This window comes from Alternaria hordeiaustralica, assembly GCF_023758085.1.
Source record: "Alternaria hordeiaustralica strain BMP 2776 chromosome Unknown scaffold_1, whole genome shotgun sequence".
Lineage (NCBI taxonomy): Eukaryota > Fungi > Ascomycota > Dothideomycetes > Pleosporales > Pleosporaceae > Alternaria > Alternaria hordeiaustralica.
Window position 1 is genome coordinate 3,956,472 of NW_026056773.1, and position 17,701 is coordinate 3,974,172.

The 17,701-nt window shown below is 53.3% G+C and overlaps 4 protein-coding genes across 4 annotated transcripts; 2 read left to right on the forward strand and 2 right to left on the reverse strand.

Moving 5' to 3' along the window:
- Positions 1–559: 559 nt before the first annotated feature.
- Positions 560–2,129, forward strand: J4E84_001281 (uncharacterized protein; the record flags this gene model as incomplete). The annotated part of the gene is made up of 3 exons (XM_049383914.1): positions 560–850; positions 963–1,245; positions 1,306–2,129. 3 exons carry the CDS (start codon positions 560–562, stop codon positions 2,127–2,129), a joined length of 1,398 nt encoding a protein of 465 aa, XP_049249432.1.
- Positions 2,130–8,594: 6,465 nt separating this feature from the next.
- Positions 8,595–9,401, forward strand: J4E84_001282 (uncharacterized protein; the record flags this gene model as incomplete). The annotated part of the gene is made up of 1 exon (XM_049383915.1): positions 8,595–9,401. The coding sequence occupies one exon, from the start codon at positions 8,595–8,597 to the stop codon at positions 9,399–9,401; it is 807 nt and encodes a 268-aa protein (XP_049249433.1).
- Positions 9,402–9,515: 114 nt separating this feature from the next.
- Positions 9,516–10,373, reverse strand: J4E84_001283 (uncharacterized protein; the record flags this gene model as incomplete). Its single annotated transcript, XM_049383916.1, has 2 exons — positions 9,516–10,174; positions 10,232–10,373. 2 exons carry the CDS (start codon positions 10,371–10,373, stop codon positions 9,516–9,518), a joined length of 801 nt encoding a protein of 266 aa, XP_049249434.1.
- Positions 10,374–16,918: 6,545 nt separating this feature from the next.
- Positions 16,919–17,410, reverse strand: J4E84_001284 (uncharacterized protein; the record flags this gene model as incomplete). The annotated part of the gene is made up of 3 exons (XM_049383917.1): positions 16,919–17,193; positions 17,250–17,334; positions 17,384–17,410. The coding sequence occupies 3 exons, from the start codon at positions 17,408–17,410 to the stop codon at positions 16,919–16,921; spliced, it is 387 nt and encodes a 128-aa protein (XP_049249435.1).
- Positions 17,411–17,701: the final 291 nt, after the last annotated feature.

Consider the following 17,701-nt stretch of genomic DNA (forward strand, 5'->3'; position numbering starts at 1 on the left):
GTGAGCTTCCAGCTATTAGAAATGGCCCTTATCATAGCCTCCGCCTAAATACCGCGATCGATATACAATATTGGATTACTCAAGTCTACTAAATGCACCGACGTTGGTCAGCGGTATCCCCACAAACCTCCCCAGTCGGTCCTCGGATGTTCCCCATCACGCCTCACGCCAGTTGCCGAGCTTAACATTGCCCCGATCTCGGTAATCAGCACGCATCGCAAGATATACAGTCTCCATTCCGCCGATGAATATGGAGGATATATATGTTCTTCTTCGGCGCTCCACCCTCTGCCGTTATATAGGGGCAGCGGGAGATTTGCGTACCTTGGGCTCTATTCTGCGCAGAACTTCAGGTCACGTCTTGCCCAGGGCATAAGGTCCGTTACAAAGCGGACAAATGGAACGTCTATCGCTATCAGCAGCGACTCCAGTGCCCCATTCCCCCTTCGCACAATCGCCATCGCAACCCCATCTCTCCGCTAGACGCCGTCGACCTCTGAGCGTGCGCCATCGCTGTAAGAGGGCGAAGCTGCAGCCAAGACCCAGAACATCCGCATCCATGTCGCCTGCGTTGGACCCCGCGACGGGTGAAACCGGCACCAAAGGATCGCGTGCGCATCCTATAGAGACATCGTCGACCCCGGAACCGGGACGCCCGAGACGGACTACCGCGCAAAGCGACATCCAGGACACGATACAACACCCGGGCAACGTACGCATCAACGTCCAGGGGGCCTTTATCGTAGACGAGGAGCAGCCGGGGACGCCGCAGAGCGAGGACTACGAACACGACCCGCACGACATCAGACTGCCGAACCACACTTCGGTAGTCAGCCATGTAGCCGTCGATGTGAGTGTACCTGCGTGGTCGTGTGCTTGATTGGTTGTGGCACGCGACCATTCACAGCGACCAGCCCCTTGCAGAGTCACAGCAGCATGCTAATCCATCGCGCGCATCGCAGATAGGAGGCTCTCTAGCCAAACTTGTATACTTCTCGCGCGAACCGGGCGACGATGCGATCGGCGGACGTCTAAACTTCTTCAAGTTCGAGACAGACCGGATAGATGCGTGCATAGAGTTCATGCGCAAGCTCCAGGCCGACCAGAAGCACGACAATGGATCCAGGTCGCCGGACCTGTGTATCATGGCGACTGGAGGTGGTGCGTTCAAGTACCATGACAAGATAAAGCAGGCGCTGGATGTGGAAGTCATACGGGAGGACGAGATGGAGTGCTTGATCATAGGTACGAACATGGCGTTGTCTATGGGCAGGGAACCAGCGTGCTAACTTCAACGTTTTATAGGCCTTGATTTCTTCATCAACGAGATACCAAACGAAGTCTTCACATACAGCGAAGACAGCCCCATGACCTTCATGCCACACCCTCCCGACCCACCGAACATCTACCCCTACCTCCTCGTCAACATCGGCTCCGGCGTATCCATGATCAAAGTCTCAGGGCCCCGACAATACGAGCGCATAGGCGGAACATCACTAGGAGGAGGAACGCTCTGGGGACTCTTGTCGCTGCTCACCGGCGCACGCAGCTTCGACGACATGCTGCGACATGCGGAGAACGGCGACAACTCCACGGTCGATTTACTCGTTGGAGATATCTACGGACAGGCATACAACAAGATTGGGCTCAAGAGCACACATATCGCTTCGTCATTCGGCAAGGTCTACAAGATGAAGCGCGCAGCGGAACGGGAAGCAGAAGATGGATGCAACGGCGATCTCAAGCGCCGGGAAGAAGCAGAACACGTCGAAGGCTCTGCAGAACTCTCCCACGACCCCGGTTCCTTCCGTCCAGAAGATATGGCGCGATCGCTTCTTTACGCTGTCTCAAACAACATCGGCCAGTTGGCGCATCTACACGCTGAAAAGCACGGACTGCCTAGGATATACTTTGGAGGTTCTTTCATCGGCGGTCACTCGCAGACGATGAATACGCTTTCTTATGCTATTCGTTTCTGGTCAAAGGATACGCGGCAAGCGTACTTCTTGAGGCATGAGGGATACCTAGGTGCCGTAGGTGCGTTTTTGAAGAGGCAGCCGAGGAACTGGGGGAGGAGGGAGAGTGGTGCGGGGTCTGTTAGACCGACCTCAGTTTCTTCGCGCGCTTGAGATCCGGCGACGAAGGATCTCGTCTCGGAACGCTGATACAGTTGATGACTTGAGATCTTCACCTTTGTTTTGGGTGGTAGCTAGCATATAGACGTAAGGTTCTTGTTGTAACATTGTTAATATCATTATTCATCTATTCAGCCTGGTGGCGCCGTGTTTGATTGACTATTTCCTAGATCACCGCTTACGAAGACTATGAGGACGGCCGCATATCTGTACGCATCCACATCGGCCCAATATCTCAAGTCTTCCCTAGATGGTACGCGCACTCGTCTTATCGCTTGTACATGAGGGTCGCACGATCATGATCACTCGCAATGAAGAGCGCACGAGAAGGATATCTTGAGAACGCGCGAATGCACAGTCCAAAGTCAATTCTGTGCTTCAGCACATCTTCCTAGGCAGTTCATTATGGTGGCCACACCCGAAAATTGCAGCAGACTGAGCAGGTTATGGTGCTACTAGAATGCTGGTGGTACTTGACCGGTCAACGGATCGGGCTATCTGTAACCGTGCTGTTGTACACGGAGCCAAGTTCTACCACATAACCGCCACCGCCGAATTTTATCCAGAAGACCGATCTCCTTGGATTAACTGACTACACAAGATGGAATACTACGACGACAATGACTACATATGCGCCTCTCCTGAACTCACTCCATTCCAACCTGATCTGAGAGGTTGTCTTCCATTGTCGTTCCCACCTTCATGGCTATTTCAAGAAATTTGCGAGACCCCTCCGGTAGATGCTGTATTCATTTAAACTTTACCAGAACTAACATTGAAGTAGAGTTTAGTTCAAATTGAACGCTCTGGCGATGGTCTAGAGGCCCGAAGGAAGCTGCACAAGTTGTATCACATTCATGCTCAGCAAAGTGAATGGCAGTCCATGGAGACTATGCTGCTTCACCAAATGGGTCCTTCAGATCCACGATCCACGTTGTCGCTTGATACCCGTGATGTACTAGGAGATGTTCATGATGACGGGTCATTATCTGACGGCGGAGACTCGACAAACTCAGGTTCTCCTCCCATGAGCGATGCCAATCTCTGGAGAATGCAGGACATACCACTACCGCCATTGCCTTCCTTTGGAGTGCGATCAAGACTGCAAAAGTATCCTCCATCGCTGTCGATTAAATCACACAGACCGAAGAAGAGTCGTTCAGGTTTACCTATTACCATTCACAGGGAAGGCATTTCCGCCACCGTTTTATCATGCGCGAACACTAGTGCGGATGCCAACATTATCTCAGACGAAGTGGCAAGAAAATTAGGGCTTTCCAGAGCCGATGAAGTACCAGAGAGGAAGAAATTTGTTTTGGCTGATGGGGGAATCGTGGAAGCTTCCGGCCGCGTCGATCTAACTTGTTCATTCGGCACTGAAACCAAATCATTGGTCATGACGACATGCACCTTTTACGTCGTCCCCAGAAGTGCAACACCTGTCATGATAGGATTGAACTTCCTGGTACAGACAAGAATAATAACCGAGCAGAGAGAGAGACTCTTGCGGGTGCCAACGTCAGCTTTCCAGGCTCTCTCCCTGCGCTCTACGGACAGATTGAAGCAGCTTCTGACCTGCGAACTGAACCACGTTAAGACGTTAGCGACACCTGGGCTCAGGTCGGAAGTCGACATAATCTCGCCATCATTCGTGTCCGAGCGCAGTCTCAGGATACGTCCCGGTGAGGATACGATCGAACTAGCGGATGGTAGTATGGTAGTCACTTCGGGATATGTATGTGCCAAACTATCCATTGCATCCATCCGCGCGTTAGGTCCAGGCTCCCGTGCAGAGAGCAGCATTACAATCAAGTTTGCACTGGCAAAAGACCTACGTCACGACATCCTCGTAAGCCGGGATTCGTTGGAAGGGCTTGAAATACTTAAGAGACGGCAAGATGCTCTTATACCCGCAACTCTCGACTGTAGACCATTAGGGTTAAACCGAAGACGGCGGCGCGAAGCTAAAAGACACAGGATCTCTGGTATTACTCAAGACATCGAAGCAGCCAGATCTAGGAATTGGGATGACGGTGAGTAAACGCGTCCATCCATACGAGCATATTACGTCAAAGAGCTCACTGACAATACTACAGGATATACAAGGACATCTCGCGACACTTCTATCATAGGTCAGCGCGAAAAGGATCGCAGAGAAAGTGAAGTTGCTAAGATCGCGCGTCTACCGTGGGACGCAAGACAAGCCGCTATAGAAGTTGAAGTAGGCAAGCAAGATACTTATGCGCGGGAACTCTACTTCAGTTCCAGACCCGATCCACTGGCGTGTGAACATCCAGGCTGCGACGCAGAACCCATGTGGACACAACAACTGCTTGAGTATGTGCATCAACCAATGCCAGTCACCCGTGCTAACAAATACAGCTCGCACATGAAAACCCACTACCTGCGGAGACTACACTACTGCCCAGTCCCTAGCTGTTCAAGAAGTGAAGGGGGCGAAGGGTTCAAAAGGAAGGTTGAGATGATACGCCATGGTATTATTCATCAAAGTCTGGCATACGTGTGCCCTTTTTGTCCCGCGGGGTATCTTCAACCCAATAGCCTTGCGCAGCAAGTAAGAGTCAAACCCTTGATGCTTTTGCATCAGAAAGACACTGCTAACTCTCCCGCGTCCTATAGACATGTCCGCGTCGATCATGTGGACGTAACGTCGAACAACTCTGAACTTCTTGCGGCATTAGCGCATCGTTCTGAGAGGGGGAACCGTAGGCATGATGGAAAGACAGCTCGGCTTCGCCACTAATTGCGATAACTACTCAGCTAAGGCCAAAAGCCCTAGTACATCCTTCTATGAGCAGTACCTCGTGAGGCATCCCAACAGTCCTCTCAGGTTAACGCACGCTGCAACACTGCGGCCATAGCCTCCGCCACAATATACAGCTGCATGAGAAGAGAGGCATAACGACCGGTAGAGCTTCTGGTTGGGCAGTGAGGCGTGGCCTTTTGCCGTCCAGTAATTCCTCATCCCCACTCCTAGCGTGCTTCTCGAGTGACACAGCATATAAGGTCCATACGCTAGCCTTCTCGGACTGTTACACAACATCCTTCCCGGCCGCCTTTAGTCTTCTCTTGGAAAGTTTACTCCAAGGGCAGTCTAGCTCCCATACTTCCCGCAGCCGCACCGTCGAGGTGTTTGGCTTTGTGTCAAACTTTGTTCCTATCCTGGCTCAAGTGTCGGTAAAGGCGTTCACCGTCTTTGCCCCATTCCTAGCCGCTACGTCTTTGCCATATGGCTTTTCGATATTAGATTTCCACAATGTTTCCTGTGGTGCGCTAGTCTCAAGAGCGGGTTTACAACAGTCTCAATGTGTCGCCGGCCAAAGCTCGAACACAGCCACTGGCCAAGTCTTCTCACCATTCGCTTTCGAATATGACATCAATCCAGTCATACATCGCCCTTATCTCGAGGAATCGCAGTCGGTGGAAGCTACAGGCCATACTCACACAGTTTCATTGGACTATACGCCGGCCAGTGTTGCCGCTCATCACTTCGAAACTATTCTGTGTGTACCATCAACGCCACTAGCATCGTCCGAAATCCTCTCGGATGACTGGCTAGACACTCCGGCGACTAGTATTTCCGCAAACACATCACCATATGATTCCCTCCCGGGCTCGAATACACAATCGGAAGGACCGTACTTCACCTGCTGTCTTTGTCAAGACGAATTCTCCCGCCGTTGCGACCTGAAGTATGTAGCACGTCCTGTCATGATCAGTATCCTAGTTGACAGCATTACAGTAAGCATACCAACCGTATACACTATAAACGCGCTAGATGCCCGTACAAGGGCTGTATGCAAAAGCCGTTTGGTTTCGAGGCCGACCTTCAGCGACACATCCAAGCAAAGCACAGTCCGAAAGGGAAGAATGTTGTCAAGTGTATAGTGTACGGATGCATGGAGCAGTTCTCAAGAAAAGACAATATGCTGAGGCACATGAGGAAGAGACATCCTGAGGATTTGATGTGCGACGGCACCAAATGGTTGGAGGGCCGGTACAAAATAGCAAAATGAAAAGATTGTGTCCAATCATCCATTGCATGATAAGCACTATAACGAGCTGAAAGGCTACATGAAGCTTGGTATCACGTTGCGCGAGCTTAACACCAAGTTGAGCTTGTGAATGTACTCGAGCTCGCCCTCTACCCCAAGGTCATGTTGAATCCAGGCTGTTTGAACCAAGCCTTTCGCCTCCAGTAAGCTATTCAAGTGAGTGTTCTGCTCCAGTCTCGTAAAGAAGTCAAGCATGACCATCCGCTCTTCGTCCGTGTGCGTCTCGCAGCCGACGATGAACACATCGAACGATGGCGGATATGTGTTCAGGCTGGCGAGTATGGAGATCACATCTTTCTTCCAGCTTTCTAGCCTGGTGGATTGCCCTGAAAAATTTCGAGATACGCGCTCGAGGTATATCAGGCCAGCTAGTCGGGTTAACTCAAGGCAACGAGATTGATCATCGTCTTCTATTCCCTTCTCAATAACGGAATCAATACCGCTCAGTCGAACCCTGAGATCATCTAGGGACTGCTGATAATCCACCGAATGATACTGTGGGTCGGAAGCGTACAGTCGTGTGTCTAAGACGTCGGCGAGAAGTTGAACCACCGGATGAACGTACGTTGAGATAGCCGCCATGTTTTCGGCAACCAACTTTCGAGCGATACGATATTGCATGACACAATGGGGGCTTGCGCCATTGATACCAAGCTCTTGCGAAGTTGCTCGAATCATATAGGTGCGCCAATGCCGGAAGCTAAAGCGCGTAAAGGTGACGAAGTAGTAAAGCCACTCTAGTATGATCGCTGCGTCGCTCCCAATGTGGTATGCTTTCTGTTCAACAGTAGGTAAGACGTTTCTTGCGCCGCACAAATGACCTGTCCAATCGCAGTCGAGATTTGTCTACGATTGTGACCGCAATGCGTCAGTCTCGTCTTTGTCTTTTCCGGACAAGTACTCACTTCTACCAAGCACAAAGTCAGCCCAGTGGCAATGTGCTCAATACTGGCATCATGATCCATTTCAGAGCTTGTGGCACTTATCAGCGCGTCTATAGCTGCGTTCTTTGCATAGGCCGCATGCACCGCATCGTGTCCGCGATGACGCGACGCCAGTGCGACAACCGATAGCAGTAAAGCCTTTGACGCTTTTGATCGTCCGGATAAGGCCATGCGCAATAATAGCCGTCCGACGCCTGCTTTTTCACGGCCCAGGGTCGGTAGAATACCGATCATCACATCCTCAACTGCGGCTAGTCAATATCGAAACAGTCATCCCCCTTAAGAGGACATACAATATTGTATTAGATCCGCATCGCTAGCAGTGATCGTTTTCGGTACCGGGACCATGGTCTGGGTAAGCCTGGGCAATGCAAGCCTATATCTCTCAACATGCTCGCTTTTTACTAATCACACGTCAAGTCGTGTCAACAGCTTGCTTTGAGACGCCGTACCTCCGCCTTTAGCATCTCTAGCAAGGATATGGAGGAGGACATCAGTCTGCGACACATTGACCCATTGCTTAGTCCTCTGTCGGCTTATCGTGCGCGGCGTCCATGAACATGCAGACGTTGGCAGTGACCTCTGTTGTTGATCCTTCTGGGGCCATGTGAGACGAATGCCATATCCACCGCATGCTCGCTTGGTCTTGGAACACTTTATGCACGTAGGAACAGTGCGGTCACACGAGACCTTGCGATCTACGGAGGGTGTTAACAAGGCATACCAGTACTTCACGAGATTAAGCACTACCTTTGCATGTCCAACACCCCTTCGTCGCAGTCATCCTAGATCAGTATCGCGTGGAGCTCGGGACAGAAAAAGGCGTGCACTTTTCGGAAAAGTGCTGCAAAGAGATCGTAACGCCGCATATTAGAAATCGAGAGTTCACGAGAGAAACACGCAAGCGAACAGCAGGGCGCTGGAAATGCTAGACGGGAGTTACAGGTGGGAGATGGCCCAGCCCGTGGAGGCCCTAAAACGCCCCGCCCCGCAGTTCTTGACGAATCGCACGTAGGCTGCTTCAGCGGCGCCATACCCAAAATGGACGTGAAGCAACTATCTGCGAGCTGCCAAGCATGCATCGTCAAACCATCTCCTGCAAGCCACAGGCACGATTCCTCTGGCGCATCCATCGCGGCAAGCTTAGTCGACGGCATATACCCTTCAAACAGAAACGTAGTCAAAATCTGCGAGCTCAATATCATTGCTTACGAAGCCATGATGGTAGGAACGCTTCTGCCGCTCCAATACGGAGGAATGGCATCGTCTCATAGAGTTGGTATAAAGGAGCTTGCTCGGCCTCGATAGTATCAGCATCAACTCACATCTCAGTATCAGACACTCCAGTCTACGAGACACTCAATCATCAATACTCACAGCCTTCCAAACACTCAACCATCAAGACACTCCAAACTTCATAAACTTACCACCAAAACAACATGCCTTCCTACCTCATCACCGGAGCCTCCCGAGGAATTGGCCTCGCCTTCCTCGACAACATCTCCAGTAACCCCAACAATGTTGTCATCGGCCTTGTCCGCAACGTGATCGCCTCCGAAGCCAAGGTCGCTTCTTGGAACAGAAGCAACATCCACTTCGTTCAGGGCGATCTCGAGAACTACGAGTCGCTTAAGAGCGCCGCCGCTGCTACAGCAAAGATCACCGGTGGAAGTCTCGACTATCTGATCGCAAATGCCGGTCTGGTAGAGGGCGGCTTCGACTCTTTTTCCGTTCTCGGTAAAGACCCCGAGAAACTCACAGCCAGCCTCACCCGCCAGTTCAGCGTCAATGTCACCGGCAACATCCATCTTTTCAACCTATTCATGCCGCTCATCCTTAAGGGAACTGTCAAAAAGGTCGTCACCATCTCCAGCGGCATGGGCGACATGGAGCTAGTGCGCAAGTACAACATCTCCGAGGACGCACCCTACTCCATCAGCAAAGCGGCAGTCAACATGGCGGTTGCAAAATTCAGTGCCGAGTACGCCAAAGACGGAGTCTTGTTCCTGAGCATGTCTCCTGGAGTTGTGGGCACGGATGTATACGCCGATCTTTCGGAAGAAGACCAGCAAAAGCTGGGAATCATGTCGCAGAAGTTCGCAGCATATGCGCCAGATTTCAAGGGCCCGATTACACCAGAAGAGTCAGTCAAGGCTGTGCTGAGTGTTGTTGAAGCATCCAGTGTTGCTGATGGAGATGGTGGTGCTTTCTACTCTCATCTTGGCAAGGGTGAGAAGTGGCTATGAAGGAGACTGGGATAGTGGCTGGATGGTACTTAGACGGCGCTTAGTCTTGATTTTCTTTCCATTCAGTAGTTTAATATATACATTGAAGTTCACCCTAGTCTCTGACTGGTGACCCTACAAGCACTTCCCCGGAATACTCGCAGTAGCATTCTTAACAAAGCCATTCAAGAACCCACCCCCACCACACTGAATACCCTTAACAAAAGCCTTCGCAACAGCATCCGAGCCAGCCGGACTGGGATGCGTGTGATCCACCGGGAAGAAAGCATCCACCTTCGTCTTGCCCAGCGTCTTGAAGATATCCGCCGTGTACGCTCCATGGTCCACATACATGGCATTGCTTCCCAATGCCTTCGCCACATCCCTCGCATATCCAACAAATCTCCCTCCATCCGTGTACGAGAAACTGCCGCCCTCCCAAGGGTTGTTAGGCGTCTGACTGCTTACAATAACCTTGGCACCTTTGGCAATAAGTTTCTTGCCCGCCTCGGTGAGGTAGTAAGGGAACGTGTGAACGGTAACAGCTTGACCGTTATACGTAGACTGGCATGTCTCAGATCCGGTGCCGGGGCAAACTGAACGTCCGTTATCCCCGCTACCGAGGCCGCCGCCGTCGTTGTGGCCGAATTCCATGATTACGATGTCGTTGGGTTTTACGAGGTTGGCGATTTCGTCGAAGCGGCCTTCGACGGTGTGGGAGCGGGAGCTGCGGCCGCCGATGGCTTTGTTGACGACGGGGAGGGTGAGCGAGTTGGGGAGGAAGACGCCCCAGCCTGCGTAGGAGGTCGTTAGTAAGGGGTTTTGATGTGGGGGTGGGTGATGAGATGTACCTGTAGTTGCACCACTTGCTCTCGCCATTGTCGAGTCTCCGGCGAGATACACGGTCTGCGCACGCTTCTCGACATGACCGCTTGGAGCAGCCAACACCGTAGCCGCCAGCGCAGCCACCGAAAGTAGATTTAAAGAATGCATGACGAAGAACACGGTTCTCTTTCAATCTCAAAACAAAAAGTCTCAAAAGCGCTGAACCCAAAACACACGTCCAAACACCTACCTATAAGCCCCAACCACCACCAACCCACACCTTCCCCATCCGTCCTCTTGTCAACTAATCTTCCGTAAGCCCCATCTCAACCTACTATACAAAAGCAACGAAGTACTACCGCGATCGACCCTGAAACATACCAAGTCCAGGTTAATTCCCCCAGATTATATTACCTAGAAGCCCTAAATTGCGGGGAGACATCCGGAAGCGGGACCCCTTCCTACAAATAGAACAATCATGTCAGGACTCGTGGTACCCGGAACCGGCACTTGCGGACGTTAGTAATGGACGGTTTGGTATAGATTGTTCCACCGGGGAAATACAGGGCTGGGCGCGGATGAATTAGAGCCGAGGGGTCAGATCCGACGACGGGAGTGCGCGTGGCGGCGTGATGGTTACAGCTGTGGAGGCACCGTTATACTTCCGCTCGTGCGAAGGTTTGTGGTGAGTTAACGGTGTAGATGACGATGTGAGGATGGGTAGATCATGCTGGGCATGCATGTCACACATGGCGCTAGCGTTATGCGGGATATCTCTTTCCGAAATGTCCGCCTTGAGGCTAGCACATCGTGTTTGATCACTCAGACTTTCAAAGAAACACCCGTTAAAGCGCAGGAATAGTAATGCAAGAGACGATATGATTCATGTATCTAATATTCGGCCCATGAGGGGGTGGATGCCATACTATAGACTCCGCGCCCCGGCAACCTAAAGTGTATAATATCCCATTAAACTTTGCTCGACACGCCCACGCCAAGAGAAGGAAATCAGAACACCCAAAAGACAAAAAGAAGTAGTATCAAAGTGGGGGCAATGCAAGAAGCGCACTGCCATGCATGCCAGATGTGGTGTAAACAAGAGAATGATGTGCTCGATGTTGTGGAAGAACGCCGTCGGGGGATGCTCGCGTTGAGTGTCCATATGCAATCGTCAAGGTAGTGTGTGCTGAAGGAATGCTGAATGGGTATCGAGCCGGCCGAATGGTGTTGAAACATGACTGACGTGGGAATGCCAGTCGAAATATATACGAGATCCTGAAGTGAATGTTGTATGCCACTGTGGCCTGCTTCCCTTGTGGCTTAGCCAGGTCGTCTGAACGCTTCGACGTTCAACGTGGGTGTCTCGACTTGTCGGTTCGTCGGCACGCCTTCGTTCTTTCTCCTATCGAAGAAGTTCTGGCACTCGTGGCTGACAAAGGTCCATTCTGCGAGAGCACGACCTGCGTAGGTACTTGATGTTACAGCAGCTCCAGTTGGAGGGGTACTGAGGACGGGTTCCGTGTTGATGCCCCTTGATTGTAGCAAGTTGTGTGCTGGGGCCGGAAGTTTCGGCGGTTGGAGGCGCATGTTGTGGTAAGTACCGAAGCGTTTGTCAACCCATTCCAGGGAGAAGCGGAAATTGTAGGTTCGATGAGTGGAAGGTGGCGGTGCTGGCGTAGACACAGGAGGCTCCGAAACCGCAGATGCAGTGGTGGAGAGTGCGTCGGTTGACGAGTTAGCAGACGATGTCTTGCTGCTATTCTCCTTGTCTTTGATCGATGCCGCAGGGCTCTTGGCTTTCGCAGTCTGCTTGGAGCCTCCACCGATGAGACTTCGCAGGATGTTCCACTTGCCCTTGCCGGGGTCTTCATCAGGAAAGTCGCTTGAATCCGCGGACAGGGCGGACGCAGGCCGAATCTCCGCTTCGGGGATGCTGGTGCTGGCAGGAGTTGGTTTTCGCTGATGGGGGTTTTGGACCACGCCGTCAAACGAAAGGAAAGGACCGTTGTTGGCCACAATAGGATTATCATTACGGATGATAAGGAAACGTCGGCCTGGTGCAGGGTTGCACGCCTGGGTCGATGGGTATACGATCTGCTTACGCTCAGCTTCTTCTTGAAGCCAGAGGTAGTGAGACCAAATGGACCGGAGGCGGTCGCTCAAAGCCTTCTTAATGGCTCTGTTTCATTTTTAGCACATGTCATCATTGTCAAGCCTCAAGGATACGTACACCTCAGTATCAGTCTCGTTTCCGTCATAGCGCGCAACCCGCCAGCAGATCAAACGCATAAAGTAAGATCGTACCATAGGACACCAATGGTTGAAGCGGCTCTCGAAGAAAGCTGGTTCCAGAAGAAAATCGAGGCACAACCCAGCCTTTCTTCGCTCGTCCATAACCAGTGTGCACCAGCTGCTGTAAAGGAAGGCGTACAGCTTGATCTCAGTGGCTGTGTTGTGGCTGGCGGCCATTGCCTTGAATACGGTAAGCCAGAACGGCCAGTCCATTACAGCGTGTTGGTCACTATCGTGCTGTTCGTATCGGACCATGATGATGAGAGCCTCCTCGAGAAAGTCGCAGAGTGTGTAACAGGCACTGTTGTCGTATATCGAGATCTTGCGTGCCTGCGCTTGTAGGAGACGAGCGAAACTGTCAGCGAACATGCGCCTGGCAATGTGAAGATGCGAGTTCCGCTCAGAGAGGAAATCCCGAATTAGCATTATAAGTCGATTCTCTTGCATCATTCTCGTAGCATTCGCAGGTGGGATGGCGATGCTCGAGGCAGAGGCATCGGGTTCTAAAACGTCATCAAAAGTAATGTTTGCCGCGGTCGATGGGTCTTCCTGCTGTTGTGGAGTGGCGTTTCTGTTGATGGTCGCATCGAGGTTGACCAATATCTGGGCATGCACCATGATGAGTCCCGGCACGCAGATGCGCTCCGCTTTGCTGGGCTCGACAGGTAGGAAATCGCTGACGAGGATATGGAAATGCTTGACGAAAACGTAGAAAAGGTCGCTCTCAGCACCAGACCAGCGCTTTGTCCAAAGGCCGTACCAGTCGAGGTTCGCCATAGCGAGCGGGGGCAACACGGGCTTGTGTAATTGGCGCAGGAGTCGGTTGAGCGAAAGCAGCTTCAGCGAGTGTAGCATGGGAGGGAAACCAGCCACAACTCGATCAGAAACAGCATCCAAGCGATCAAGCTTGGAAACGCCAGATTCCTCCATAACGCGCTTCATCATGTCCAGAGAGGGACCCCACAGGCGTACCAGAACGTCTGCCACGCCTGGACAGAAGCAGAAGGCGTACGCGCACGTCTTTCCGCAAAAGGTGACCAGACTAGCTGCGGCGTTCCGCAATGACATCTTTTCTACGACAAAAGCCATCTGAGATTGCAGGTTCTGGGTAAAGATGTTCCGAACGTTGTGATAGACCGATTCAGCGAGGAAGTCGGAGTTGGCGGATGCGTTGGAGCTGGTCGTAGACGCAGACAGTGTCTCCACGCGGTCTGCAAGAGCACAGAACGGAGACGGATACAGTCTCCATTCGGGCCTCTCCATGACTGCGGCAATACCCTCCAGAATGACGGGTCGATCTGTTCCAGAGATGGACTGGTTGTTCCGTCCTGCGACGAGCTCCAGGAGGCCGGTCCACCATCCATTCAGGATGTTCACTCGCCGGTCAAGGTCTTCGGGCCTGAGCTTGTGGTTCGAGGGATGTGAGGAATACTGTCGGAGGAAGGGTAGTAGGGCGGTGCGGACGACGTTTGCCTTGAGGGAACTGGACTTGGATTGGAACCTGTCTTCTGTTAGCTCTGGATTCGCTGGGGGAAGAGGGAGTCGTACTTGCGTAGATCCCCGTCCAAGATCCTGAAGGCAGTCCATAGCTCGTCTTTCTTGCGGGGCTCCGTCTTGATGCCCTTGAGCTTCTCTGCAGATACGTTGCGTGGTAGTGGGGGAACAATGTGGGTCGGGCTGACGGGGTTGTGGTTCTGCGGGTAGTGGGGAAGCTTTTCTGTCGAGAAGGATTTCGGGACGGACGGCAAGTTGGAAGCGCTGCTCGACGCGGCAAACAGACCACTGAGACGCTTGTTCTTCTTGGCGACTGGCACTGGCTGTTGAATCTCTTCCTTCACAGTGTCCCGGGCTTCAGACTCCTCGGAGATCCTGTCTGTTGTCGTGATTGTGGTTGTGAGCGTCTTTCGCTTTGCCGCTTCGGTGGTAGGCTGGGTCTGGTCGCCGAGACTCTTCTTCTTGAGCTTCTTTTCCTTGACCGGCGAAAGAGACTCACGCGGCTGCTCCTTCACAATCCACGACTTCCTCCGCAGGTTGGTCAGGGACCGTGAAGGGGAGCCAGCGGGCGAGTCTGTTTGCTTCACAGCGTCGGTCCGGCCACGTTCGGCCTTGCGGTCGGTCTTGCGTTCAGCGGATGGTTCTCTGCTCCTGCTGGAGAAAGGGAGAAAGCGCGAGGAGCGACGCGAAAGGTTGTTGGGCCTGAGTTGCGGCATTTCCACGCCAGGGAGTTCGGGAGCCTCTTCTGAGGAAGGACTCGAGCCACCCGAGTGGCTTTCAGACGTGCGCTCTTCGCTCTTGCCGGTTTCGACATCGTCGTCAGAGCCTCCCCTCAGTTCGACCACGGGGGGCTCGTGGTCCAGATCCTTGACCTGGGGGAAGTACGTGTACGAGGCGGCCTTGGGGAGCTGGGCGCGCTCCGTGTGGCTGGGGGGCTGCGGACCAGGGCCAACCTCTGAGGCGGCTCTGCTCCTGCCTCGAATGGCATTCGCGAGGGAGTAGTGGCCGCGAGGAGCCGAAGCAACGGCGATGGGCATGGCGACGGGTGGGTTGGACGTGGGCGAGGCAGCAGGAAACAGCCGGGGATTCGTAGAGTTCGACGTGTTCCAGAAAGTTTACGGGCTCATGGCGGTGAATTGGGACGGTTGCGGCGTTGTGCTGTCAGGCGGGCCGTTGTGCAGCAGGCAGTGAACGGGCAAAGGTGCAGTATACTCCAGTCGGGCGCGCGAAGACGTCACAAACGAGGCTGTGGTACCGGAAGTCAACGGCAGCCGCTCAGAGGACGCGGGGGAGGGCAAAGCGAGTGGAATCTGCTGCGACAGGATCGGGCAGTAAGTTCAGTAGCGACTGGCAGGCCTTGGGTTAGAGATTCCGCGCTCACTGACGCCGCTGGGGGCAGGTTGAGGGCTATTACTTTGACGCTTTCGCAAGCGGACGAACTGGGGCTAGCAGGGGTTGTCGCCTGCGCAGATCGCGTCGGAGCGATAATAATTCTATATTAAAAACGGGCGTATTCTTGGTATCATTTGCCTTTCGTCTACTGACCCGCGCCGCGCCGTTTCTTTACATTTCCACGCTGGGAGCAGTACGAGCTCTAGCCCGCCACCCACCGCCAGCATGACGCCTTTCGGATCGTCGCAGCTGGCATGCCTGCCTGTGTGACGGTGCTGCGCATCTGATGCAGCGACACGGTCGGGGCAAGATGCGTCTGCTGCGCGGTGGGCCCCCGGCGAACCAACTTGTTTTTTCGCGACGTGAACTGTGAACACTGCAATCTCTCGCTGCCGTAATCTCCTGGCCGGTCCCTAGACATACCGCAGACCCCAGTAGCTTACCTGGTACCGCCTCGTATAACGGCTCGACTCTCATGACTTATCTTGACGTACTGCTTGTTGCTCTGCAGTATAAGACCGGTACGGTTGACTACTGTGGACAGGTGCTAGTGCCTCAGGGTAAACCTCTCAACCGAAAAAAGTCCATGGCACGCATGGCACTAGGACGTCGGTATGCAAAGCCGCAGATGCAGATGGTGCGATAGGCGACCGTGCCTGCAGCTACTGGGGCAGACTCCAATTGCGAGGCTCCTTCTGACCCACGCGTATCCTGTGCTTTGTCCGAAGTTCCGAACCGTGAGCATTGTCGGAACGGGACATGCCAGCCTGACGATTACTGTGTAGTGCATAGCTGAGTGCGCAGCCGGGCTTATCTGAGGGGCCACGGTCGCTGCGGTCGCGTGTGCATGTGTGTAGCGATCATCATTCCGCGCATGCCTGTCGGAACAGCGTGCATCAAGCCGGTCAGAATGCGACGCGTCGTATGTGAATGTCCTCTGAGGTAGGCATAGATGCGACATTCAGTCTCTCGTTACAGCCTGGCACGTAAAAGCAATCGGGCTGCTGCCAGAACCTCATGACGATCCTGGCACCCCACAAATCCCTCAATCCCTAACCCCTCGGGCACCCCTCTCCTGAACGTACGCCAAGTGGCAGAATGCTTGCTTCTCAAACAGCAATGCACATGCACAAAAAGTACACAGTTCAACAGCTGCGAGCCCCTCCTAGTTCCCAGAGCATCAGCACGAGCACGGATGCCAGACCCTGACGAGGCTAGCTGTAGAACTCCCACGTCTCATGTACTTGTAGATCACGGTCCGCAACGAGTCAAAAAGAATCATATCCGCGAGCAGCTTAGTTCACCTTGTTGAGACAAAGACCGTGGTTTCGAACCAAAGCACTCACTCAACTAAGCTTAGCATCGATAGTCATAACTTTATCTGCTCGTGTACCCCCACGTTGAACTCGAGGTCATAGTCACATCACGTGATTCATCTATGCCCGAACAGAGCTCCCGTTGGCTTCATCGCTCAATGGTATTGACACAATCGCTAGTGTTTTGATACATGATCTCCCTCACCCAGCAACGCTCCTCTAATGGGTGGCACCGGCGGTGGTAATGCTCTCGTCCTCCTCCTCGAACCAGTCCTCTTGCGGGAGCACGGCGTCGTCCTCGCCCTGAGCGCCCTCAACGTCAACTGCCTGTGTCTCGTATGACTTCAACTCGTTCGCAATGTCGGTCTCCTCGGGGGATGCGGGGGCCTTGGGGACGGTGAACTTCTGGACGTGGGCCTCAGCGTCGGATGCCTTGACTTCGGGGACCTTGTAGGCCTTGAGCTCGCGGAGGTAGAGGTCCTGCACTAGGTCGGCTAAGGCACCAATTGGGTCAGTACTGTCGCGTCTTCAAGCATTCGGGATGAATCACCTGATCGGACGGCCGAGGGAGTGATGAAAGTGCGGCGAGCGACAAAGGCAGGTTGCTGCCGGGCAACGCGGACGAGCGCCTGGCGCTGTGGCAGGTCAGTACGTGTCCAATTTCCACCAGCAGTAGGAGCGTACCGAGGCCCTGATGGATTGCGCGATCATTGTGTAGGTGTCGTGACGTGGGGAAGCTGGCAATGGGAGCTACAGTGAAGGTCGATGTTGGGGAAAAACCGTGGACCGCCGCAGCTTGAGCCGCCACCCGAAACGGCTTAGCGGCGTGCCAAGCCCAGCAATGGCTGCCTGCGCGCCGAACTACAAGTTTGTCGTCGCAGACTTTCCTTCAGTCTCGCAGCCTGTCTCATACCACCGCACTCGCTCATCCTGCTCCAGCCCGGACGCAGTCTACAAGTGTGTCGGTCGACCGCGCGCAATAGCTAGATAACGAAATACACT